Raw genomic sequence first — 26,518 nt, 5'->3', positions numbered from 1 at the left:
TGAACAGTGGAGCCTAGTCATCACCTCTGATGTGTTTAAATATATATATGGTGACAGATTTTATATATATATTCAGGCTTTATTCTGTATTCTGAATGGTTTTTTAATATTTTTAGGTTGAATTTATATATTCTTTATATTTATTTCATAAGTCTTTATGTTACAGTGTGTTCAATGCATTTTGGCAGAGTAATTGGATACGTGTTCATACTGGTAGACCCATTGAGCTGAAGGCATTAGTTAACAAGTACCTATTACATATATTTAACACACTGAAACTTCACCCAGTCACCTGCGGGAGAATATATAGAAATAGAGAAAAAGGGGCGCCTGGGTCGCTCGGTGGGTTAAGCATCCGACTTCGGCTCAGGTCATGATCTCCCAGTCCATGAGTTCGAGCCCCGCGTCGGGCTCTGTGCTGACTGCTCAGAGCCTGGAGCCTGTTTCGGATTCTGTGTCTCCCTCTCTCTCTGCCCTTCCCCTGTTCATGCTCTGTCTCTCGCTGTCTCAAAAATAAATAAACATTAAAAAAAAATTTTAAAAAAGAAATAGAGAAAACAGGCCCATGTTGCCAGTTGAAAACAAGTCCATGGTAGAGTTTATGAAAAAACAAAATTCATCTGTGACAACAACCTGTAGAAAACATTTCTTCTGTCCTTTTTTTTAAAGACTTCATTTTTAAGGGATGTCTCCATCCAACGTGGGACTCAGACTCACAGCCCCGAGATCAAGAGCTGTGCGCCCCACTGACCCAAGCCAGGCAGGAGCCCCTAGAGAACCTTTCTTACTGAATACAAATACTTGTCATCTAAATAGTGTTCTGCCTGGTGGTGGGCACCACTACCTTCCCTACATGGCACCTGCATACGGGGCAACTTTTCTCCGGTTGTGTTGGTTCCTGTTCTGTAGGGATGGCCCTGCTCATACAACGTTGATGCGATCCACTGAGGAGCTGGCTTTGCTAAACAAAGCAAACGAGCAGACATGGAAAAGTGAGGCGCACGGGGTTTCTTCCTTTGGCCTTGTTCCTGTCCGTTTGTTTATTGACTCTTCTTGTTGCTCTCTCCCAGTGTCTGGAGCCGTGCAAGGACACCTGGGACCTACAGAAGGAGCAGTGCCACAGCCTCTGCGAGGTAAGACTGCGCCCGTGTCCATCAGGGGAACTGTAGCACGCGGTGTAAATCTCCGCGGGGATCACTGGTATGGAAGGGCACCCGCGTTCTTCTGCAGGTCGGGGAGATCAGTTTACTTCGGCGATGTGTGTGTGTGTTTCCGTGTGCGTGTGTGTGTGTGTGTGTGTGTGTGTGTGTATGTTCACGTAAAAAAGAAAAACATTATTGAGATTTCTTAAAACCTAGCGACCCCCTGCTTCCATTATTGGTTAATCAGACACACAAGAATAACTTTTACTACATATACTTCGAGACTAGAACCTTTTTAAAAGAATTTTTTTTCAAATGTTTATTTTTGAGAGAGACAGAGACAGAATGGAAGCAGGAGAGGGGCAGAGAGAGAGGGAGGCACAACATCCGAAGCAGGCTCCAGGCTTTGAATTGTCAACACGGAGCCCAATGCGGGGCTCTAACCCATGAACTGTAAGATCTTGACCTGAGCTGAAGTCGGACGCTTAACTGACTGAGCCCCCCAGGCGCCCCAGGAGACTAGAACCTTCTTAAAGGTATAAACTAAGGCTGCCCTCATGGGCTATTCTGCAAGTAACTGTCAGCATGATGTTGAAGTTTACCTGCTGGTGGGAGAAGACACCCATTTTATATGTAGTGTGGTGCTCAACATTTCCACGTCATTGTTCACCCCCTATCCTGGGCAGAAGGCTCAGCTACTTTTAACTGTACGGGAGGTATCTTACTTGCCCTGTGTTCTCAGGTAGGTCATGAAGGGTGTTATTGTCCTGGAAAGTTCCTGTCTAAACTCATCAGTCATGCTCCAGAGGGGACAGCTGCTCTACTGGGCTGTCTCCTCCAGAGCAAACCAGGGGTCTGGGGTCTGACCCAGCCTAGGATGTGCTCAGACATAGCCAGGAGGAGGGGGAGTCGGGCTGAGTGCATGGTGGCCTCTTGAAGAAAGGAGAATGGGGGAAGTCCACAAGGCCTGTGCAGAGCAGTGGTTGGGGAGTCTACTGTGGCAATCCAAGAAGCTCTGTAGGGAGCTGTGGGGAGCCAGCCACAAGACACGCCCCATAGCATCAGAGTGACATGATGTTACCGGGCTTCTCTGAACGGAACTGGAGGCTGATAGGGAGCTCTTCTGAGCTCCTCCAGAGACAACTAGGGGTCCAGCCTTCCCCCGCGTGAGGTGTTCGTATGGTCCCATTGCCTGTGTGTCCCCTTGGATGGCGTGCAGATTCTCTTCTGAGAATATGAATGTGGAGTTGGGCTAATAAGAGCTCCATCAATTTTATGGGGGATAAAGTATCTCCACAGTCCCCTGATATCCTTGGCCTTCCCGGTAAACGTGGAGATAAGAGAAGGCACATAGCAAGTCCATGAGAGTCATGTGCGGAAGCACTGGGAGGCTGGGGCTCATCAAGTCGGATGGCTCCCCAACTCTAGGTAGAAAGACCAAGTCTGACACTTTTCCCTGTGTCCAGGTGCAGCTGGGGCTGGGCACGCCTCGGACAACTATGAAGGGTGGTGGTGTAATTGGGTTCTCCCAGGAGAGCGTTCGGCGTTGTTTGGGAAAAGCGGAATGGAAGTTTCTCAATTATGAACATGATCAATATGAGGTCTTCCTAATCTCGCTTTGGTTTTGCTCCAAAAGTCGTACTCAACATTTTGTGACTGCTTGGAATATTGGCGGTTTGCAAACTCTTACGGACTGACGTCTGTGTTGCCAGAAGCACTTCAGACCCGAGGATTGCTGTCAACTAAGTCTTTGGAAGCATTTTGTAATCGCAAACATGAAAATGCCTGAATAATACATACAATTGGCAGATACGCAAAGTTTTTTTAGCCAATTGCTCTGTAAGGACACTCACAGAGAAGCTAATGATGTAGTGTCACATCGGATGGAAGAAGAAGCTTCATATGTCTTTGTTGCCAGCCCTTTTCTGGATGGTGGGGATGCTCCAGAGTAGCGTAAATCATGGTTTCTGTCCTCCATCAAGGGAGCTGACATATTACCCATCCGTTTTCCCAAAACATTTTGGCTTCTTCAGGGATTCAGGCCAGACTTCTCCGGAAAACATATGCTGACCTGGCATTCAATTTAATGTATCTCTTATTAGTTATCTACTGGTACCTAACAAATTACCCCCAAGCTTAGTGGCTTAAAACAACACCCATATATTATCTCACAGTTTCTGTGGGTCAGGAGTTTGGACACGACTCAAATGCATTCTTTACCTCCGGGCCCCACAAAGGCTGTAACCACGGTGTTCGCCGCATTCCATTCTTGTGTGGGGGCTCGACCGCTTCTGCTAACACTCTGCTAACAGGCTTATTACACTTGTTGGCAGAATCCATTTCCTTATGGTTAGAGGACTGAGGTCCCGTTTTCTCAATGGCTATTGGCCGGGGTCCACTCTTAGCACTTGTAAGTAGCCTACAGGTCCCTCACGTGTGCCCCCCCCGCCCCAGGCAGGTCACAACGTGGCTCTTCTCCAGCAGGAGAAGCCTGATCTCCAGTCTGCTGAAACCAAGTCTCATATAACACAGCATATTCTCAGGAGTGACATCCATTCCACTTTTCTGTATTCTACTGGTTAGAAGCGAGTCAGCAGCCCTTCACCCCCAAACACACACACACACACACATGCAGACATCAGGAGAGGTTGTGACTCTGTGGGGCTCACTCTAAGGTGTATCTATTCCAAGAAGCAAATACACTGAAATGGTTCAGGCCCCTTGAAGCGTAGAGCAGAGCAGAGTCATCAGGAGTAAAACAAAGGTGATGAGCTGAGGCAGTGTCTTGTATGTTCCCTAACACACACACCTACTTATATTTTGTATTTTGTGCTTCGCATAAACCATACATCCACAGGAGTTAAAATATGCTGTTGTAGGATCTTGGGGAACAAGATGTAGCACGCTGTTTGCTTCATAAACACATTACCCCCTACTCTCCGTGACTCTGGGTTGACACTGTTACTTCCAATATCCGAGAAGGAAGATAGAACTGAAGGTCATCTGAAACCTCTGTCCCTGGAAACTTTTAATGGGACAGCACACTTCTGTGATAACTGTTCCCTCTGAAGCAATCATGAGGCCTTCTGAACCAAATGCAGTTTGTTAAAATGGGACTCCTGTACAAATGGTGATTCCTAGTCTGGCAGGAGACGTTAATTGAAACTCAAGAGGCGGGAAAGGTAGGGACCGGTTAATGTGAGCCCTCTGTGGGCGCGCCTCATCCTGACAGCCAAATAACTCGAGCCTCGCTGTTCGATTTCAGTTCCGTTGGTCACTTGTACAGCTCCGTATATGTTTCCTTTCTCTTTTGCAGTATGGCTGACTGTTATGTTGAGGTAGACTGAATCCTGATGGACTGACCCCTGTTGTGGCATTTTGGAGGCTACTCACTCGCTCACTGAGGCAGACCTCACTACTCACTCACTACTTATTCACTCACTGAGGCACACCTGACACAATGCTGCCTTCCTCTCGGTTATCAGCGACTTACTAAGAGTGCATACAGGCTCCCTATTTTCATGACCTTAAACTTTCCTAAACGTTGAGACCCAGAAGGACTCTAGATTCTTCTACAGGTGGAAGAGCCAAACTGTTAGATATGTTTGACCCAATGTGTTTATTTGTAAGACAATCTCAGCTTTATTTGTCTTCTAAGGCACAGGTTTGCAAACCATGGTCCCTGGAGCAAAACTGGGCTGCCTCCCATTTTTATAAGGAAAGTATTATAGGAGCGTGGCCACACCGGGTTGTGTGTAGACTGTCTGGGGCAGCTCCCGTGTTACGGCAGGAGAGCTGAGTGGTCCATGAAGCTGGGACTATTTCCTGTGTGGCCCTTGACAGAAAAAGGTTTCAAACTCCTGCCTCAAGAAAAAAGAGCAGCGGTCCTAACTATATCACAAAACCCGCCCAACTATTCAGAATGTTGTTACTTCCTAATCTGTGTCACCAGCACCCGTTTCTAAACAAAGCATGATTGTTCTTGGTATTTTAGTCCTAAAATAAATTTTCCTACACGGAAGAGACTTTTGGAGGCATGTTAATACATCTAGAATTGGTTTGTGGCTTCTTCACATACTGATCTCTTGAACTTCTCATTTGATTTTCTATACAATTCTACTTTTTGCTACTTTTTGGGCTTCTGTCAGAGTTAAAAATGCTTTTCTTTAAATGAAGAGGTTAAATGTGTTAGAGCAAGCATCTTTTAGGATTGCTTCTATGGATCACATGGGACAATTTTTCCTGTGTCATTTTTTGGAGCATGTTGGGTCATGACAGATACATAGAAAGGTCCTGCTACATTGTTTTAGTTTATTAATTATTACCTCTATCTTATTATTTTTCAAACTTTAAAAAATAATTTTTAAACCATTTTTCTTCCTGATCATGAAATGCACATTTCTTCACATTTAAATGTTTCTTTTCTTACAATTGTAGGAGTCTAAATTATTAAGGATTCTTTTTCTTTCATAATGGCATAAAATAATTATGTCCGTTACAATTGATGTTGTCTGAGCTTTGGTGAAGCGTGACACATGGTAGTTTGAGTGACCTCCTTGCTGGAGGACACGCTTCTCATCTTTAATTCTGACGTTTGTGATTTCACATCCTAGTATGAACTCACTGGGACCTCAACACTGGCAGTTTGAAGTGTGCATTAGGGTCACAGAGAATTGAGGCCTAATCCGCATCAATGATATGCCAGTGAGAGAGGGATCCAGGGTTTGTAGTAAAGCTGTTCTCGGACCAACCTGGATTCTGATAGATCCAGTTCTCATCAGTGTGAAAATAGGAATAGGAAGGAGGTTTGCCCTCAACCAGAGATAGGATTGTTGGTTCATTTCTTTGTGTTTTTTTGCCTTTCAGAATGTTTCCCAAGCTTATTATATTTGATTTTCATAACCATTCTTGGAAGTTGTGTCTGAATTTTACCAGGTGAACTTGATGGTCAACAGAACTGATGCACAAGGAGGAAAATGGTTTTATTTGCCCAAGATTGATTCCATGTTTAGTCGGTAGAGGAACAAGATCTGGAATCCAGGTGGTGGTCCATCTCTGGTCCATTGTGCTCTGCCCCCGGCACCTGCTCCTCACTCTGCTGTATTCCAGCGAACAGAGTAGAGGATAAAGTTGTCCTTCTCCCACCAGGAAATAAAGTAGAGCCTGTTTCTCATGGAAAGTTGTTGGCCCCACCATCTGTCGCCTGAACACGCTTAAACCAGAAGGGAGTTTTGATGATGCAAAATCCTAGTGAAGTAAGGGTACGTCAAGGAACAGGGGGAAGAACAAGGCCCCTTACTACTTTGGGTGCACTGGGCCATGGAATGTTCCAATACTACTGAAAACACATGTCAGAAACTAAAGCTGTGAAGATTCATCACGCTCCTACAGAGGGTCTCTTGCACTCAAACATGTTACCCTTCCAATGCTCCAGAACCCAGCTGTGCGTCTTAAAATCTCGGGTACTGGGTAAATGCATGCATTCGGGAATGGAAGCAGTGCCTTCTCCTGTTCTGGAACATCTGTGCAAGAGTTAGGGCTACTGAAGGATGCTGATGAATGGTGGGCAAGAACATGGTATTGTATGCCAAGGTGTGTGTGTTCTCAGGATACGAGAATGAGCTCAGCTACGTTGGTGGGTGTCAGTGTGGGATTTGTGGAAGTTTTCTTCTGAAAGCTTCACTGTCCTTAGTGAAATCTGCTGTGTGGCCGGGAGTGGTAGATGAGAGAGGCAGTGGAGGCTGGGGTAACCAGTGAATAGCACATGTTCACAACGTGCTAATTTTTCTTACTTTATAAATAGTAAAATTTTATTTTTAGGAATGATAAACGTTTACGTCTTATTTTTACGAATGATAAACATTTACCTTTCAAGGTGATACTTATATTTCTGGACTGTGATCTCTGGGCAGTGGGGAAAGTGCAGACTCTGTCCCAATTTTCCTTTCACCTTAGGAATCGCAGGTGTCCTGGGACCGAAACATGGCTAGGCATGCTTATGGCGTTTTACAGTTCTTGTGAGGCTGCCTCTACCAGTCCTCTCTCTCTTTTTTTTAATTCTTCAAAAAAATTATTAACATTTATTAATTTTTGAGAGACAGCATGAGCAGGGGAGTGGCAGAGAGAGAGGGAGACACAGAATCCAAAGCAGACTCCAGGCTCTGAGCTGTCAGCACAGAGCCCGATACAGGGCTGGAACTCACAAACCGTGAAATCACGACCTGAACCAAAGTCAGACACTCAAGCAACTGAGCCACCCAGGTGCCCCGGACCTCTTCTATTTTTAATGGTTATTTATTTTTGAGAGAGAGCAACCAGCAGGGGAGGGGCAGACAGAGAGGGAGAGAGAAGATCCCAAGCAGGTTCTGAGCTGTCAGCACAGAGCCCGACATGGGCCTCAAACCCATGAACCGTGAGATCATGACCTGAGCAGAAGTTGGATGTTCACCTGACTGAGCCACCCAGGAGTCCCTACCGGTCCTCTTATAACAGAAGCTATCCTCATTAGGTCACATTTTATAGTTCTGCAAAATGAGAAAATCAATAATATTGAGTGACTTTTTAGGGTTTTTCAGTAGTTTATTGGCTTGATGAGACATATTCTCCATGGAATGTAGGCTGTTTCACCCCCATTTAAAAAAAATTGAAATGAAAAAAATTTTCATTGAATTTTTATTTTTATTTCTTTATTTATTTGAGAGAGAGAAGGAGAGAGAGTACGCATGCACGTTGCAGGAGGCGCAGAAGCGGGGGTGGGGGTGGAGGGAGAATCTTAAGCAGATTCCACACTCAGCACACAGCCCTGAGCCACTCAGGTGCTCAGTTTTCATTGAATTTTTTTTAAGATTATTTATATTGAGACAGAGTGCAGCTGGGTAAGGGGCAGAGAGAGGGAGAGAGAGAATGTGAGGCCCAACACGGGGTTCAAATTCACAAACCACGTGATCATGGCCAGAGCCGAAATCAGGAGCTGTCGGATGGACATTCAACCAAGCCACGCAGGCACCCAGTTTTCACTGAATTTTTGTATGACGCTGGGGAATACAGAATTATATGTAGTTCTCTTGGAAGAGAATTGATGAGTTTTGAAATTTTACAAGAAGTGGAGACTGGCAATTATTCTGAGTGATTTAAAGACCTAGCTCACCTGGAAAGAGGGACAAGGCAGGTGGGAAGCGTTAAGGGAATATAGCATGGAAACTGCAAGAGCATCAAATTCGAGTAAAAAAATAAAAGATGCATGTAAAACATTTAACCAGGGTCTGAACATGAGAAACATTGAATAAAGATTAGCCATTAGCCACTCCAAAGGGGTGGGCACGGTTAATACTGGTGAATTCTGCGATAGGTCAGGAAGGTACAGACTTAAAAGGGATTTTGTCATCACGAGGTGACTAGAACCCTGTCAGAGGGTTTCTGTGGAGCACTGGTCGTCCATCTGTAGAACTCTGGGCTGTGGAATGAAAAGTACAGGAGGAAATGTCGACCAAATCCACACAAATGTCTGTCTCCATTTGTTAAGAGTGTCTGTGTGGGAGGAGGGGAGGGGAGGAGCTGTGGCCAGGAACCTTCAGTTTAAGGACGTGATTTTTGTGTACCTTTCCTTTGGGAAGACTTGAATACATTCGTATGCTGGGGGAATTGAGTCTTGTCAGGGGTGTGAGGTTGCAGGTGCTCTGGGTAAAAAGCCCAGGGTTCTGGAATGAGAAGCCAGGGAGGGCATGGAGAGACACTCACATCTGCAGATGCCTCCTGCAGCTTCTAGAATGGCCCAGAACGGCGCCTTTCACACTCCCTTGTGCACACAGATCACCTGGGCATCTTTTAGACGTGCTAGTTCTGATTCGGGAGGTGCATGCTGTGGGCACCCAGAGTCTGCATTTCCATTAGGCGGCGCTGAGCTGAGCCCGTGGAAGCAGGGCCTTTTCCTACGCAGGAGAATGCACGTGTCCCGCTTGGATACTGGGGTGCCCTGTCAAGGGCTCACTCGGAGTTGCGCGCTGATTGTCTGAAGTCTTTTATGTTTTCTTCTGTGATATTCTGTAGACAGAGCAGATGCGAATTGCTGATAAGGACTGAAAAGAAACCAACAAAAAATGGTTTTTAACAGGGGAAACCCCTAGTTTTTTTTGTCACTAAAAATGCAGAATTTTAGTTGCTGGTTTGTTTCCATCCTCACATGGAAGGTATAGGTATAGAATTCCAGGTTAACACTTTTTTAAATTAGTAGTTTAAAAATATCTCTTGGGGCGCCTGGGTGGCTCAGTCAGTTTAGCGACCGACTTCGGCTCAGGTCATGATCTCACGGTTAGTGAGTTCGAGGCCTGCACCGGGCTCTGTGCTGATGGCTCAGAGCCTGGAGCCTGCTTCAGATTCTATGTCTCCCTCTCTCTATGCCCCTCCCTCTGCTTACAGTCTGCCTCTCTCTCTCTCTCAAAAATAAACAGTAAAAAAAAAAAATTTTTTTAAATCTCTTCATTTTCTTCCCAAGAGGAAGTTGAGGTAAACCTAAGATGACCATAATTTGACAAATGGGACACGTACTCATTGGAAGTGACTTCCGTAACGCATGTTTCTGATGTTCTCCTAATTTATATTATTCATGGTCAGGGTCTCTAACTTGCCTGGGAACCAAATTAATTGTAATCCCATCTAATAAATTAGGATGCATGATTGAGTTTCCAGGCAAATTATAATTGCATTTCCAAGCATAAAATAGAAACATTTGAATTGAGACTACTTTTTCCTATTTTAGTAGTATTTATGTTCCTTCTCTGAAAGATGCAACTAGAGATTTTTTTTAACAGTGTAATGTTTTTATGGTTTTGTGGAAATTATATATGCACATTAAAAACTTAATGTAACAACTACACAGGAGGGTAAAACCAAAGTATTACTCCAAATTCTACCATCCAGAATATCCATGGTTATCTGTGCAAATGAGTTACCACAGCAAACCTAAAACCACTCTCTTAGGAATTCCTAATTAGGGGCGCCTGGGTGGCTCAGTTGGTTAAGCGCCTGACTTCAGCTCAGGTTACGATCTCAGGGTCTGCGGGTTTGAGCCCTGCATCAGGCTCTGTGCTGACAGCTCAGAGCCTGGGGCCTGCTTCAGATTCTGTGTCTCCCTCTCTCTCTCTGCCCCTCTCCCACTCACCTCTCTCTCTCTCTCTCTCTCTCAAAAATAAATGAACATAAAAAAAAAAAAAGAAATTCCTAATTAAAAGATTGGCTCTTGGCTGGCATGTGGGAACTCAGGTTTGGGGTGGGTTCCCCCCATTCCCTAACTGTAAGAGGGGCTCACTGTCCCTGAACTATTAGTACAACAGTATGGTTGTGATGGCCACCAGTTTCTCAAGGGCTGTCTGGGTATTTGGGCCGCAGCCTGGTGACCAGTGTTGTCAAAAATCACTGAGTGTCTCCTTAATGTCTCTGGTGACGGCATTTCACATGTATTACCTGGTTTCCTGTGGACTTCATGCTACGCATGTTTTCCCTGTTCTTGCTTTTACTATAATAAATCATAGCCCAGAGTAGGACTATATGCTGAGCCCTATGAGTCTCCCTAGTGAATTAGCAAACCTGGGGTGGTCTGGGGGACCCCAATACATTACCATCAAGTGAACATCTTATCTGGTATCTCAATGCTTGATAGTTTTTTAATAATAATGCTTGAAGTTTAATACTATTTGAGCTTAACAGAAGAAAAAGGAATCTTCAAATTTGGGGGAGAAAATGATTATGAAAAGTATTATGAGATCAAAAGCATTATTTAAAAAATTTTATATTTGCTTTCTTATATACTGATGCCCTAAAATTAAGTTCCATGCAAGTTACTTATATGTTCCTCACACCAGTCTTTGTACCTCCCAATTTTTCTAACATTATTATTTCCTAATTGTTAGTTTTATTACATTGAATATTCTTCCTTCACCATAATTCCTGGTTTATTTAATTTTAGTTACATATTTATGTGGATGATAAAGTGATCAAGACTTTTACACCTATTTGTTTACACTTGGCTTCTAAATTTGATCATATCTTGGGGTGCCCGGCTAGCTCAGTCGGTAGAGAATGTGACTCTTGATCTCAGGGGTTGTGAGTTCGAGCCCCGCACTGGCTGTAGAGATTACTTAAAAATAAAATCTTTTATGGGGTGCTTGGGTGGCTCAGGGGGTTAAGCATCTGACTTTGGCTCAGGTCATAATCTCACGGTTCATGAGTCAAGTCCAGTGTCGGGTTCTGTGCTGACAGCTCAGAGCCTGGAGCCTGCTTCGGATTCTGTGTCTCCCTCTCTCTCTGCCCCTCCCCCGTTCATGCTCTGTCTCTCTCTGTCTCAAAAATAAATAAAACGTTAAACAAAATTAAAAAAAAAATAAAAACATTAAAAAAATAAAATCTTTTAAAAAATGTGGTATCTTTTGTTTCTAAAAAGGAGTCCACAGATAGCCATTTTCTTTGAAATTGTTCACAACAAACTTTGCCTACCACTGTACATGAAGTCCAAATTGGATTGCACACGCTTCTCTCCCATAATATATAAGTATCTGCATTATTTTCTTTGAGTACTGAGTATTGTACTAGCCCATTTATTCTTGTTTCCTGCTTATCTGTAGAATGGCTGAATTTGGCATTGCATCGATTTGTAACAAAGCCTCACGGGTGCTATGTTCTCTGAGTTTTTTCTTTGAGAATGGTTCTGTCACATGTACGTTTGAATAACAGCTTAGCTGATTTTATGTGTGTTTGTGTGTATATATATATATATATATATATATATATATATATATAGTTTATTTTCTTACTATTATGCAAACTTTGCTATATTAGCTTCACACATTAAATTTTGTAGGGAGAAACTGACATGGGGAAAACCATATTTTCTCCATCATAATCAATTTGCCCTTTTTACCTGGATGCCTGAAAAATTAACATTTTTATAATTTTTTTCTTCCACATTTTCATTTAAATTCTAGCTAAGTAGCATACAGTGCAGTATTGGTTTCAGGAGTAGAATTCAGTGATTCATCACTTACATACAACACTCAGTGCTCATCCCAACAAGTGTGTCCTCCTTAATACCTGTCACCCATCTAGCCGATCCCCCCCCACCAGCATCCCTCAGTTTGTTCTGTATTGTTAAAAGTCTCTTATGGTTTGCTTCTCTCTCTCTCTCTCTCTCTCTCTCTCTGTTTCTATTTCCATTCCCGTATATTCCTGTTTTGTTTCCTAAATTCCACATGTGAATAAAATCACATGGCACATGGTGTTTGTCTTTGTCTGACAGACTTATTTCTCTTTGCATAACACACTGTAGCTCCATCCACATCGTTGCAAATGGCAAGATTTTATTCTTTTTGATGGCTAAGTAATATTCCAGTGTGTGTGTGTGTGTGTGTGTGTGTGTGTGTGTGTGTGTGTCTATGTCTATATGACATCTTTTTTATTCATTCATCAGTCAATGGACACTTGGGCTCTTTCCATAGTTTGGCTATTGTTGATAATGCCACAAAATTATATTTTTCTCCTTGAAGTTCAATAGCACAAACTTTGTCTAAGTGTTGCTGATTTTTATCAATATTCCTGGATAAAATTCCTTGTCTTTTGATTTGCATATATATATATAATTTACATATATACGTGTATATCTACGATTTCCACATATACCTGTTTATCAGAGCCTATTTAGAATGTGTTCCCTCTGTGCCTTGACATTTTAAGAGTGTTAGAAGCTCCCAGGTGATCCTCCTAGGAAAGCAAGTTGAGAGCCACAGTCCTTGCTGCCTTCTTAGTTTCCCCTGAGATATGGGATGGTCTGTAGAAAAACACTGTTGCAAGAGTGGCCCACACTCTTACTTGTTTTGTGATTTCAGATAAATTATAATCTCCCTGAGTTTCTGTCTCCTCATGTGTCAAATGGAGATCATAATGGTTATGGGGACTGGGGAGTAATAAGTGAGATGAGCAAGCAAAGCCCCTGGGGGACGGATTCTGCCATCAACGTTGCATGTGTGTATTAGCTGAAGCAGGAAAAAACAAACCCACCCAAGCCCTGGCTTTTCTCAAAGACTGCTATATTTGATACATGACACAGTTCTGTTGAGTTGAATTAAATACCAAGTCCGATGTTCTCTCCATATCTGAGGCCTCATATTTACGTGATTTCTAACATATTAAGATAATTTACTGAATTTGATGTTTTTATGTTCATCATTCCATGATTACTGCACAGATTATTTGATTGTACAATACCTTGCATTTTATACCAAACAAAACAAAGATAATAGTATCTTCCACAAAAGCATCCAAGAACTGGTAACCTAGTATTTATTGTTAGTATTTCATTGTATTTTTATCGTTTGCCAGGTAAGTTGAGCTTATTAGAGTATTGCCCAGATAAGGCACTAAAATACATATTTTAGTTTTTAAGCAGAGAGATGGGATGTAGGAGAGATTTATAAGAAATTTATAAGAATCAACAATATATAATATTCCTTAAAATATTAAGGATTTTCACCTAATCCATTGCACCAAGGGTATTTTCATTGACTATAATACTTTGTCTTATTTGACTGCATGATGACACCAGTAGATACTAACTACTCTAGAAAAATACATGATCTTTGAAGAGTATTCTGTTCTTAGTTTTGCGTCGGGTAAGGGCAGAAAAAAGAATGAACAAAAATTAATGAGCATAGTAACCATGATTTTCCCCAATTTTAAATTAGAGCCAATGACTTGGCAAAAGATGTATGATTTGTATGATTTGCAAAATTATTCACGTTTGTAATTTTGAATTTTTTTGGTTTACTTATTTTGAAGGAGAGAAAGGGAGTGAGTGAGCACACAGCGGGGGAAGGGCAGAGAGACAGGAAGACAATCCCAAACAGGCTTCGTGCCATGGTGCCATCAGCATGCAGCCCAATGCAGAGCTCGAACTCACAAATCATGAGATCATGACCTGAGCCGAGATCAAGAGTCGGACGCAACTGTGCCACCCAGGCACCCCTCATATTAATAGTTTTATAAGGAGTTGGAATTACATTAATCTTACAATGAACAGTTTGTGTTAGTAGCTGGTACAATTTTATAAACAAATATAGCATTTAGCACATCCATCCGTGTTTCCACACGTTTTCGTTTCCCATGAAGCTGATGGCCATTGTACTCATCATGATGGGGGTAACTTACACCTTCCCTAAATTTTTCACATCTCTCCTGACGAGTCTCCCAGTAATTAACTCGTAATATCACAAGAAATAGTAGGTGCTTATTGGTCAGGAGTATCTTTACCGACACTGAGTGACCTATGTTCACAGGATTTACAACTGGCCATTAGTGGCCCAATTTACACATTTTCTTTATGTCTAGAATACTAATATTCACACATCATTTTCACTGACTTGCACTCATTTTTGTCTTTATTCCATTCAACTAGTGCATTCTCAATAAGCTATGTTTAAAGGCATAGTGACAGACCTGCATACAGACACCATATATTCGCCAATTTACATTCAGACCACTAATAGTTTTTCAACCTAATCCAAGATAATTATCCAAGATAATTGATAGAGAACATTAAAATCGGCCTTTAATAAACAATGGAACCATTGAATCCAAGTCATCTGTAAGATAGTTGTACCAAATCCGTGTATTTGTAAGACGAACCCCCAAACTTAGACGTTTTTCTCTCTTATAAGTGCCAACAGGGCAACGTCCCCCCACACAGATTTCAGAACTTAACCTGGCAGTAGCATGTTGGAAACTTGTGATGGTCACACTGTGGAGAAGCAGAGCCAACTTTCTGTCTGTGGCTCTTAAAACATTTTTGTCGGAATAACAGAAGAATTTGGAAATATTAAACAGTAAACTTGTAGCATGGGAAAAGAAAAGAGACACCAATTACTCCACTGCTATTGAGTACCCATTGGGGTGCATAATAGGGCTTCGTCCTTTGTATGCACCGTCTCATGTAATATTCATAACGTTATTTGTATTACTTCAGGCTCATGTACCCGTCGAGAAAGCTCCAGGGCAAGGATGAACTTTTTTTGTTCACGCATTTGTTTCCACGGTTCTCCAAACACACGCACACACAAAAAATCACAGTTTTGAATCCATACCAAGAAGGAGAAATATTGAATAAATGTACAGAACGCCTCTCACATCAACCGGAAGATCTAAATGAGTCTGCTAATTATCATTGTTCCTGTTACATGACATTCACTGGGAACAAATGTCTCGGACCTGGGAAGGCCACTGTTTTTGTTTATTTGTTTTTAATTCTGCCCCATTTGCTCCATCAGTAAATTGTTAAGATGAGGAGATACTGTCTCTGACCGGGAAGTCTCTCTCAGTTCAAGGGTATGGCGGTTGGTGCAGTGATGGTGAGAGTCACGTGAGCAGAGAGCCCACACTTCGTTATCTGAATCTCGAATCATACCCTGTTTTCATACTTGAAGATGAAAGAGGCCGATGTGATCGTGCCGTAGCGCAAACTGAGTCGTGGTGATATCCCAGTTAGCAAGCCGTAAACACTTGCCAGATTTAATAAAGTTATTTGTACACGGCCATTTCAGCCCATGCAGGCCAATTGACTTGGGTAACTAAATATTTTCTTTCAGTGCATGTAATGTATACATGTTTTGTTGAGAGAGAAACTGGCCAGCACTCCGTCATTGTTATGGATCCCTTTACATCCTTCCTTGATTCCACAGTTAGGGTTGGACTTAAATTTAGGAATTCAAAAGCCAGTGAAGGGAAACACACCTAGCAGCTAACAGGAAAATGAACTGTGCAATTGAGACAGAAAAGCCTTAAGAACTGACGAGGCTTTCAGTGTTCTGCAGTTAACAAAAAAGTAGCTACAAATTTATGGTACTTCTGTATTGAAAGCATGGCCTTTCTTGTAGGTTTTACCCGGGAAGTTCTTCAGTTGAGACACTGTTTTGACTAATAATCATTTCTTTGACATCCACGATTGTAACTTACGCTGTGGGGTTATACCTTTTCTAACCAGTGCTTCCAGTTTTCCCACTTTTGTCAGACTCTGAACTCTTCCATCATATTTAATGGTCATACAGCATTGACACCTGAAAGTACATTAGATTTACACTATCAGAAAGACCACGTGTCTGGGAGAGAGTGCTCGTATCTGATACCACACATGTCCGCACAGTATGCACACATTTCTCGCCCTTAGGTAAGTTTTTTTTTAATTGTGGTAAAATACACCTAATGTAGCGCTTGCCGTCATAACTCGTACACAGATTTTTTTTTTTAATTTTATTTTGAGAGAGAGAAACAGGGAGAGAGAGAGAGAAGGAGCAGAGGAGGGGCAGAGAGAGAGAGGGAGAAGAAGAATCCCAAGCAGACCCCATGCCAAGTGCAGAGCCCGACGTAGGGCTCAATCCCATGAACTGTGAGATGGTGACCTGAGCCAAAGTCAGGAGCCGGACGCTTAACCGAGGGAGCCACCCAGGCGCCCCAGGCAGGTTGTGAAGGCACCATCGAGGGAAGGAGAGGAGAAGCAGCATGGAGGACTGCCCTGGGGTTGGAGTTTTCCTGGGTGACTGGGATGGGTCCTGGTGCTGCAGTTACCATGTTTGTGGTTTCCAATGACATTTCAGTCACCATCAACATGAGGAGTAAACTGGCTATAATTAACTCCCTTTTTGGAAGCAAGGTAAAGACGTGGGTGTCGCTAGCTGCGTAGAGGGTCAAACTCGGTCATCAGTGAGGAGCAGTGGTCAGCATGCTGGCAGGTGTTTCCCAGCATGTGGTAGAGACTTGTATTCAGTCACTGAGAAGCAACTGGTGGGGCGCCTGGGTGGCGCAGTCGGTTAAGCGTCCGACTTCAGCCAGGTCACGATCTCGCGGTCCAGGAGTTCGAGCCCCGCGTCGGGCTCTGGGCTGATGGCTCAGAGCCTGGAGCCTGTTTCCGATTCTGTGTCTCCCTCTTTCTCTCTGCCCCTCCCCCGTTCATGTTCTGTCTCTCTCTGTGCCAAAAATAAATAAACGTTGAAAAAAAAATTAAAAAAAAAAAAAGAAGCAACTGGTAACACAGGGTAGGTCTTACCAGGTGGTGGGCAGCGTTATCAGGAGATGCCCAGATGTTGCCAGGTAGCGGTGAGCCCTATGCAGTCATCGGTGAGGCCAGTGTTGACTCAGCCACCAGAAGTGTTGCCGGGTGCCATTCAGGGGTCCCCAGGTGCTACCAGTCATGAGTCATGGCTAGTCAGCAGTGTGGAACAGCACCTACCACATGCTGTTCACATTGCACCCCGGTTCGTGGTCACCAGTGCCACCACATGTAATTCTGGTGTCGCTGACTCCTATTTGACATCAAACAGTAAACAGAGAACCTTCCTCGGTGGTCTCCTACCTCCAGGAGGAAGGCTCTGAGTGGAGCCCCTCTCTGACACTGCTGTTGGCATTGCTTAGGGCTGACTGAGCACAGCCTCACCAGAGTTCAAGCCCATGCAGGTGAGCACTTCGTGTACACGGAGGGGACAGTTCCAGACAGTTCCCCTCCTGGAGGGGTGCCTGCGGTTTGCCACGTGTCACTCAGTGCCCCAGTTCTTGGCTGAGGGTGGGTGTGGGAGTGCCATCCCCACTGCCTGGGAGCCTGGCTCACAAAACCTTCTTTAGCAACAACATGGCACCCTTACAAAGGGGATGGATGGAGGGCTGGGACTTTACCTGGCTGGACAGGTGCATTGCAGCTGACAATGGGTTTAGGGGACTGGTTGGGGTTAGGGTAGCTATCTTGGCAACCAGCCATCAAAGCAAAAGGAGCATCACCAAATGCTGTCCTGAACCATTTTTCTTAAGGAAAAAGACACATTTGATAAGTGACCCTTTCCACTACTCACACTGTTTCCATAATGCGACTGACTCTCTAAACAAGTCAAGGAATACCTGTTCTCTCTAGTGTTTCATTGATTGTGGGCTCAACTGAAATATCATCAGCCATATGCTATCCAGAACTTGACTGTGTCACAGGTAACAACGATTCACATTCGTTTTCTGCAGAATTTATTGACAATTCCATATTGGTAAGAGGTCCCATGTGCACATTAACTCTAGAAGCTGGATATTATTAAAATGTGTTCAATTAACTGAGGCTTAGACTACTATTTGATAAGCTATCACTAAATGTGTTAACTGATGTGAGGGTTGTAAATGTTCCGTAGGGCTACAGCGAACACATCTTGATTAGTATTGACCGTGCAAAAACTAAATGACTCATTAGAGAATGAAAATATGTGTACAGTGGTCCAAAAGAGCCCCTCAGATGGTACTAACATCCTTTATGAATATTTGTAATCAATTATTTGACAACCACATTTAACTCACAATGTAATACTTTGTGAATGTGTGTTTGTATAATTCATGTGTATCTGGAAAGGTACAATTCAAGGGTCGGGTTCCTTTTAGAAATTAACATACAGTATTATGGGTTTGGGGGGAAAAGAAAACAAATCTACTTATTCTGTAAACTATTCCAGGGAAATTTTGACCAAGTAAGAATTTTTTACCTTCCTTTCTGATGTCTTGGAAATCAAGCATCCTGAGTCTGTCATAAGAGAAGTTCTCTTTTAAGGGCACCAGGTTGCCTCTGTCGGTAAGAGCGTGTGACTCTTGACCTTGGGGTTGTAAGTTCGACACCCACGTCGAGTGCAAAGATGACGTAAGAATTTTACATCTTAAAAATAAGAGAATGGTTCTTCTTCTCTCTTTAGCCTCTGTTCCCCAAGAAGAACTACGAATGCCTGACGAGCTGTGAGTTCCTCAAGTACATCCTAGCGGTGAAGCAGGGGGACTGCCCGGCCCCCGAGAAAGCAAGCGGATTTGCCGCCGCCTGTGTGGAAAGTTGTGAAGCTGACAACGAGTGCTCTGGGGTTAAGAAATGTTGTTCCAATGGGTGCGGACACACCTGCCAGGTGCCCAAGACGCTGTACAAAGGTAATGAGCAGAGCACCCACTGTGAAGGGACCCTCACAGTGGGGTTGTGTGTGCATGGGGAAGGGTGTCAGTCAAAGATGGCACTACGGGGGTGCCCAGGGGGCACAGTCGGTTGAGCGCCTGACTCTTGGTTTCGACTCTGGTCATGATCTCACAGTTGGTGAGTTCAAGCCCCACGTCAGGCTCTCTCTGCCCTCCCCCACTCACTTACTCTTTCTCTCAAAAACGAAAACCAAAAACAAAGATGGCACCATTGGAAGAGAAGAAAAACGGTAAGAAAGTGTACTTTGTGCCACAAACATCTGAAAATACCACCGGATCCTATAGATCAGCCACAGCGCACACATTCTGGGGCAGAGCAAATCATCCTCATCACATTTAACATTTCAGGAGGACAACATCACTTCAGGAACTTTCTCGTACTTTTCTCCAGTAAGAATAAATCAATTCGGCTGCCCTGGTACATTGGAGTAAATGGATTTAAATCCTTGGAAAATGGGCTGGGGGTGGGGCACCCTTGAGAAACGCATAACCAATGCACCAGTATTGTGGATTTCTTGTTGGCATAATCCGAGAACACGAATGTCATTGTGTGGACTGTCACTATTTTGAGTCGTGTCTTGAGAACCAGGGGGAGGAGGAGCTATCTTCCAGAGATGGGGAGTCAGTTCATCAAACCATTTATATATATAAATATTATTATTAATATTATTATTATAAGTAGAGAGAATCATCTTTGATTCTCCTCTCTTTCACACCAAATATATATTATTTCCAAATATAGGTCAGTTATTTTTAAACCGCATGAAACACTATCGCCAGCAATATGCCCGTTTTGAATTATGTGCTGGCTGGCGAACTATTTTCGGAAGTCTGCTCTTAGATCACTCTCATCTCCCAGGACTTATGTCCCTGCCCCGGTCTCCTCTGGCCCACACTGAGAATGACTCCAGTCTGAAACCTGTGTAATCCATCCGGCTTTTCTTTTCTTACTGCACCCCCCCCCCTTTCTTTTTTCCATAGGATCTTTGGAAAACTGGCATAAATACCTGTCTCAAATTCAAAATAATTGCTGGTTTCCCCTTCTTACTGGGTGACGTTTCTTTAATAGATTTAAAGTTTTACTGTTTTCATGCCTCTCGTTGTCAACTACATAAAATCGCTTTTGCAAAACCAAACACCATTTAATTTTTCTAAAGTCTGTTATTATGAAACCTTCTCTGTTATTATAGATCATTTGCTATTTAAGTATTAGCATTTACCACAAAAATAGCATGCTTTTATAGTGATTGTTGAAAACCCATTTGTAAAACCCTTAGTGTTTTTAAAGTAGGGTGTTTTAAAGAGGCATTCTATGTTAAAATATGCTTTTTATTTAAAAAGCGTTGAAGAGTCAGTGTGAATTTCAAATATGCCTGGTTCACCAAGAATAAAGGAAATAGTCTGTGAAGGGCCAGCATAAAATGATTAATTATTAAAAGAGACTTGCAATTTAAGCCTATGCTTAACTCTGTCTTTCTCTCTCTCTCTGTGTCTCTCTCAAAAAAACATAAACATTAAGAAAAAAACTTTTTAAAGGGGTGCCTGGGTGGGTCAGGTCATGATGTCACAGTTTGTGAGTTCAAGTCCCATGTCAGGCTCTGTGCTGACAGCTCAGAGCCTGGAGCCTGCTTTGGATTCTATGTCCCCCTTTCTCTCTCTGCCCCTCCCCTGCTTGCACTCTGTCTCTTTCTCTCTCTCAAAAATAAACATTAAAAAATTAAAAAAAAATTTAAACCTATGCTTAACTAAATATGATGGACTTTTAAAAGAAGCGTTGAAGTCTCTCTCCTTCTATAAAGTAGCTCTTGGCTTTTTATGGAGATGGGCAGTTCATGCAGAACTCATTAGAAATAGGATGAACAGTCTCTTGACCTGATGATGACTTTTGCCCAATGAGACTAGGATTATATTACTGTTTTTTTGAGCACACACATAGCTGCAGGTAGGTATTTTCCCCTACGCTCTGTTGGGCAGTCCCTGAAGGCTGGCTGGTTTCCACGTCGGGGGGCGTCTGACCATGGCGGTGATCATGCGAGCAGGTGCAACCAGTGCAAGTCGGAGGGGCCCCACACAGCCGGCCAGAATGCTTCCCGCCACAGCCTTGGCTGATTAGCCACCCGAAGCGTGTAATCGTGTTCCTGACTGGAGTTGCACCGAGGAGCGTGGTGGGGCTGATGGCCCCCTATCTCCCAGGTAGAGGGTCCTCTTGGACCCAGCGCTTGGCTGTGCAAGGAGAGAAAGACCTACTACCCAGCCAGACATCCCGCACCCAAATCCCCCTGGGCTCGTCTGTGGGGGACCAGCCCCCACCATCCTTCTGGCCTGCCCGTTGCCTTCTTATTGTCCCGAACCAGCCACGAGTCAGAAGCTTGCCCTCTGCTCGCTGCTCAGGCTAGGTCTGTGCCGTCTCTTTCCTTAGGAAGAGGGCACCCATCATTGGGTGAGACGGGCTGGTCCTGACCCCAGTCTGCAGGTGCTGACACTGAGCTTGCAAGCTGTTTCTCAGACGACTTGGTATTCAGTGGCGGGAATACATCTGCCCCCCTGGTTCCCAGCTGGGCCAGCTCTCCTGGTATTTTCACTTGGAGTCTGTCCAACTACCACAGCAGGGCCTGAAATCACTGTATTAATACAGTGTAGGTCAGTTAAAAGATGTATCAATATCAGATATATTTTTTAATTTTTTTTAACATTTATTTATCTTAGAGAGACAGAGATAGAGTGCAAGTGGGGAAGGGGTAGAGAGAGAGGGAGACACAGAATCCGAAGCAGGTTCCAGGCTCCGAGCTGTCAGCACAGAGCCCGACGTGGGGCTCGCACTCAAAAACCGCGAGATCATGACCTGAGCCAAAGTCAGACGCTTAACTGACTAAGCCACCCAGGTGCCCCCAATATCAAATATTTTAATAAAAGCACTGATTTGTCAGTTGTTGGGGTACAACATCAGGTCCAGTATTCCTTATCAGAGTACTCATGCACATAACGCTCACCTGTGGACAAATAATCATCTCAACTTTTGCAGTAAATTGATATGTACTGGCCTCTACTGTATTTTTCCTTTCATGAAAGCTTACTGGGTTAGTAAAATTTTCTTAAAGTACAGAAATACATACAAATGTTCTGTTCAGCCTCCTGTGTTTGGGGTAGGGAAGAGGGGGACTTCCTAGATTCTATAGCTTCCAAACCTGATGATGCTCTTAAAATCAATGCATGTTTTGAAAAGATGGTCAACAAACTGCATTCTATTTGAGCGTTTAATTTGGCTTATGCTGTAGGAATTGTCCTAAGCCGTTGTCTCTGACTAAGTTGACCTTATAGACTTGTGTGAGAGTTTAAAGGAAAGCAAGACAACAGACAGCTTTTCCTTCGCCCTTCAAATAACATTGTTAGCCACACCCCGGGATGCTTGCAAACGTTCACGCAGATAAATGCCCCCTGAGCAGCCAGTACCCTGCGGTGCAAACCAGAGCATGGTCTCGGGAAGTTGAAAAGGCTGATTCTCCACAGGTAAAACATCAACGCTTGCACATCGGGCACTTGTGACTCCCCCCCCCCCCCCACCTTGTCTGTTTTAATTCTGATTTATAGCTGACCTACACTCTCCTCCCTCCAGAAGGTGATATAATTTTTTATTTTACTGGCCAAACTGGTGCTTCTGACTCGCAGCTCTGGCACTCATTTGGGTAGGGAAGGTGAGAACCTGAAATTGTTGTCCAAATGTAAAGACTGAGATCAATTTGTGGCTCTCCGTGATCTCTGTTTTGTCTTTACCATGCGCAAACCAACATTAATCATGTATCGCTTTGTTTCCAGAAAGATCTGATGATGGTGTTGACTTAATATCTCCATGAATGTCTTCATATTTGAAATATTTAAAGCTCAGGTCTTTAGAGATGGTCTAATAACACTTTTCACAAATCCATTTTTTAGCATTTTGAATACAGTGACCCGATTCCTGGATGTGATATGAACACAAATTGCCTGAGTACTGATTAGCTCTGTGAGAGATAATGGGTAGTGGCTAATTATTGAATCGTTGGAACACTGTATCTTGCTACATTTTCATAACATTTAGACTCACGATAGAAACATTTTTACAGGAGTAATCAGATCTCGTGATTTACAACTGCCGACTGTGATCATTGAGTTTTCTGTCATTCGATTTGCAAAGTTTTTTACATCATTGGGTTTCACCGAAATACTTGTCACGCTTTAAAGAAAATGCACCTGTAATGTCCCATACGGTGGGATGTTATAGGATAACATGTTTGACAGAACAGCACAGATTTCAGGGGAGTAGGTTGTTCAAAACTAAAGAAGAAAAATTCTAGTCATTTACGTAATAAAGGACACACGGAGAAGGCATGCCTGGTGCACATCTGGTTGTGCAGCATGGATGCTGGCTAAGCTACCTAGGACTCTTCAGAAGGCCGGGCTGTGGGGGCCGGGTGTCTCAGGGCTGGGGGGGGCCGAGGGGCTGAGCCCCATCTGCACACAATTACAGCCGAGTCCTGGAGCTCCTTCCAATCAAGGGAGCCAGCTGACCCTAATGCAAAGCAGATGGGTCGTTTCTCCACATGCAAATCGCAAGATTGTTGTACGTAATAATTAAAGAGATTGTTAAATGAAGAAATGGGAACTGACATCACTCTGATGCTCATTATGTTCGATTAAGGCTCTTGGTCGTTGAATGATATTCAAGATTAAAACCATCTAGCAAGGGGACTGTTATGCTTGCGTTTGCTGCTGATGAGTTCAGGTTACTTCAGCGGCCGGAGTATTTACCGGAGGTGCATTTATGCTGGAGGATTACGCATAGGAGGGCCAAGGAGAAACTTGGATGGGGAGTCTCAGAGAATGTGCCATATGAGTGTAAAGAACTCCCCAGTCCTCTTCTCTTTACTCAGCACAAAGAAACCGCGTGAATCCTGTCCTCAGAGGCCACCCCCTCCTTGCTCATGTGCATACCCCCCTGGCAGAAAGGGTGCCTAGTACCCTGCCTGCAGCGCAAACACGATGCAATCATTTTGTTGAGATTTGATCTCAATCTTTAGAGAAGCTACTTTGGGATTAAAACTCATCTGCAACGAACTTTCAGATTTTCCAGCATATCAGCAATGGTTAGCAATCGGTCTTTTCTTTTTAACTGGGAAAGTTATGTCAATGCAATAAAACGATTCCATTTTGTAAACTTACTAACATAGTTTTGTTACTGTTTAGCATTTACTTTTCAAAAACATAAGAGTAAGCAAATACCTGTGTTAAGTTTTCTTCCTTCTGCTAAGTGAGTGCCCTCCGGCAGCGAGGGGGTTGCCCATTGGTGCCAAGATGGCGTTCCTGTATCCTCTTAATTTCTGCTGACAGGGGGTTAGGCTGTTCCTTCAGCACACATTTACTGAGCATTTGCTGTGACAGAATGTGCTCTCCTGAGCCATGATGAGGTGTGGGAATGAAGGAGAAAGTGAACATTGTCAAATGACCTGGCTGCAGTAAGAGGCAGTTAAGTGCACATGTTGACTGTTGCAGGCTAAGCTTCAAAGAGAGAGCAGACAATGGGACCTTTATTTCCAATGGGGAGGTTTAGGGTACGTCTCTCTGAGGGGCGGCATTCAGACTGAGCCCAGGAGTATTCACGTGTCCATGGTCAGAAAATAGGAAAGACAATTCAGACTGAAAAAAATCCGTATAAACGCGTCGTGGTGGTAGGAAGCAGCTGACAGTGTGTTTCTAGAAAAGCTGGGTGTAAAGGTAGGTTGTGTGGCCAATATGTAAAATGTACCAAGAGACAAACAGAGAGATCACTGATGGTAGATGATAAAGATAAATGCCGTGACGTGATGTTGCGAAGTTTCCCTTCGTTCCGCAGAAAATAAGATGTGATTGAATAGTCTGAGAAGGTGGAGGGGACAATCTGTCCCGTACTCTAGGAAAATCATAGCCACAAAACACTGTGAAGGGGGAACTAAAAAGATGGGCTTGTGGGACATGGGACGGGACGTTGTTAGGAAGGTCCAGACAGGAGATAGAGGGCCTAAGAAAGGGTGGTCACCGTGGAGACAGGATGATTGGGGAATTCCTGAAATTATACTCTGCAGTCAAACCACGAGGTGTTGGTAGGTCCAAGAGCAAGTCGAGAGGTCCCTTAGCGATCCAAAAGAATAGAGTTGCCATGCAGATACCATCAGGAGTGGGGACATCCTCAGGAGGGGCATTTGAGTTGGGACTCGTGCAAAGAAATTCATCTGGCCAGCAGGTGGACAGTGGGACCTGCAGCCCTAAATCAGGGTACAGAATCGAGGGTCACATACTTAGCAGCAATACTCTAGGCCTGAAAGTGAATGTGACTCTCAATGTAAGGTTGTGCACCGAAAACAAAAATTTATGACCTGAACCTGAATAAACCCTCACACAATGGCAGAACAGGAGACAAATTCCACCCCAGCCCGCCACATCAGGGACATTCAAATCAGAATCTTTAAGGGATATGCAGAGCTATGAAAAGTGCCTCCTTTCTCTACTTTTCTCAGTAGCTCTTCCTAATTCAAAATGTGGCAAGCAAGAGAGAAACCTGAGATCAGGTCATCGCTGTAGGCAACTTCATCTTCCTCAGACTTGACTACTTGATGTTCAAAATGGAGGTAATTAACCCTTCCCCCACAGCACAGACCCACAGTGAAGATCACTTGAGACACCAGCATTGTAGTAAAGGGACAAGGGATGCACATAACCCATCAGCAAAGCAAAACGGAGACTGCCGTGGGTATGGGGAATGTTTTCTAGAAAGTATTTTGTACAACTCATTGACCTTTGACTGGATATATTTGGTGCTGTTTAAAAATTACCCAACTCCACCCACCTCAATGTTTTAAGGACTTTAAAGTGTCCCCAAACAAGATGCAGCATAAATTAAGGTCAACGTGAAATCAGAGTTGATATTCAGTAACGTCACTAACAGGCATTAGATATTATCTACGTTTCGTATTTGCACATTTTTCAGCTTCCTCTCTGTTTAAAATGAAGAAGTGGAAAAAGAAATAGAGCATTATCAAATAACGTTTTCAAACGAGTTGTCAACGTGTTAGGCAAATGCTCATTCTCAAGAGAAAATGATCTTAATGGCATGTGAAGTTCTAGTTTGTCGTGGCGTTGAACATCGTGGTGCCATGGACTCTACCTAATCCAATTAGTCTTACACATCCTATGAGTACATAATCTTATTTTAAACTTCCCTTTCCATAATGGCTACCATTTGGAACTATGGTTCTTAAATCTGTCCGTCGCCAGACCACTTGAATGCACCATGGGGAGAAAAAAGAAATCAGAATGATGAACTACTTTAAAATGAGCCACCTGTGAGGGACTTTTGA

General features: G+C 43.5%; 1 protein-coding gene across 3 annotated transcripts in view; it reads left to right on the top strand.

Moving 5' to 3' along the window:
- The window catches only part of ANOS1 (anosmin 1), a 179,994-nt gene that overhangs the window by 108,129 nt on the left and 45,347 nt on the right, over positions 1 to 26,518 (top strand). For all 3 annotated transcript variants that reach the window (XM_027050598.2, XM_027050597.2, XM_053202044.1), the window contains 2 exons: positions 1,071 to 1,133; positions 18,887 to 19,109. In XM_027050598.2, the coding sequence (XP_026906399.2) occupies positions 1,071 to 1,133; positions 18,887 to 19,109 (286 nt within the window). The remainder of the gene's footprint in view (positions 1 to 1,070; positions 1,134 to 18,886; positions 19,110 to 26,518) is intronic.

The sequence above is a fragment of the Acinonyx jubatus genome, chromosome X (assembly GCF_027475565.1).
Source record: "Acinonyx jubatus isolate Ajub_Pintada_27869175 chromosome X, VMU_Ajub_asm_v1.0, whole genome shotgun sequence".
Lineage (NCBI taxonomy): Eukaryota > Metazoa > Chordata > Mammalia > Carnivora > Felidae > Acinonyx > Acinonyx jubatus.
The sequence above is the reverse complement of the archived record's forward strand: the minus strand, read 5'-3'. Positions and strand labels throughout refer to the sequence as shown.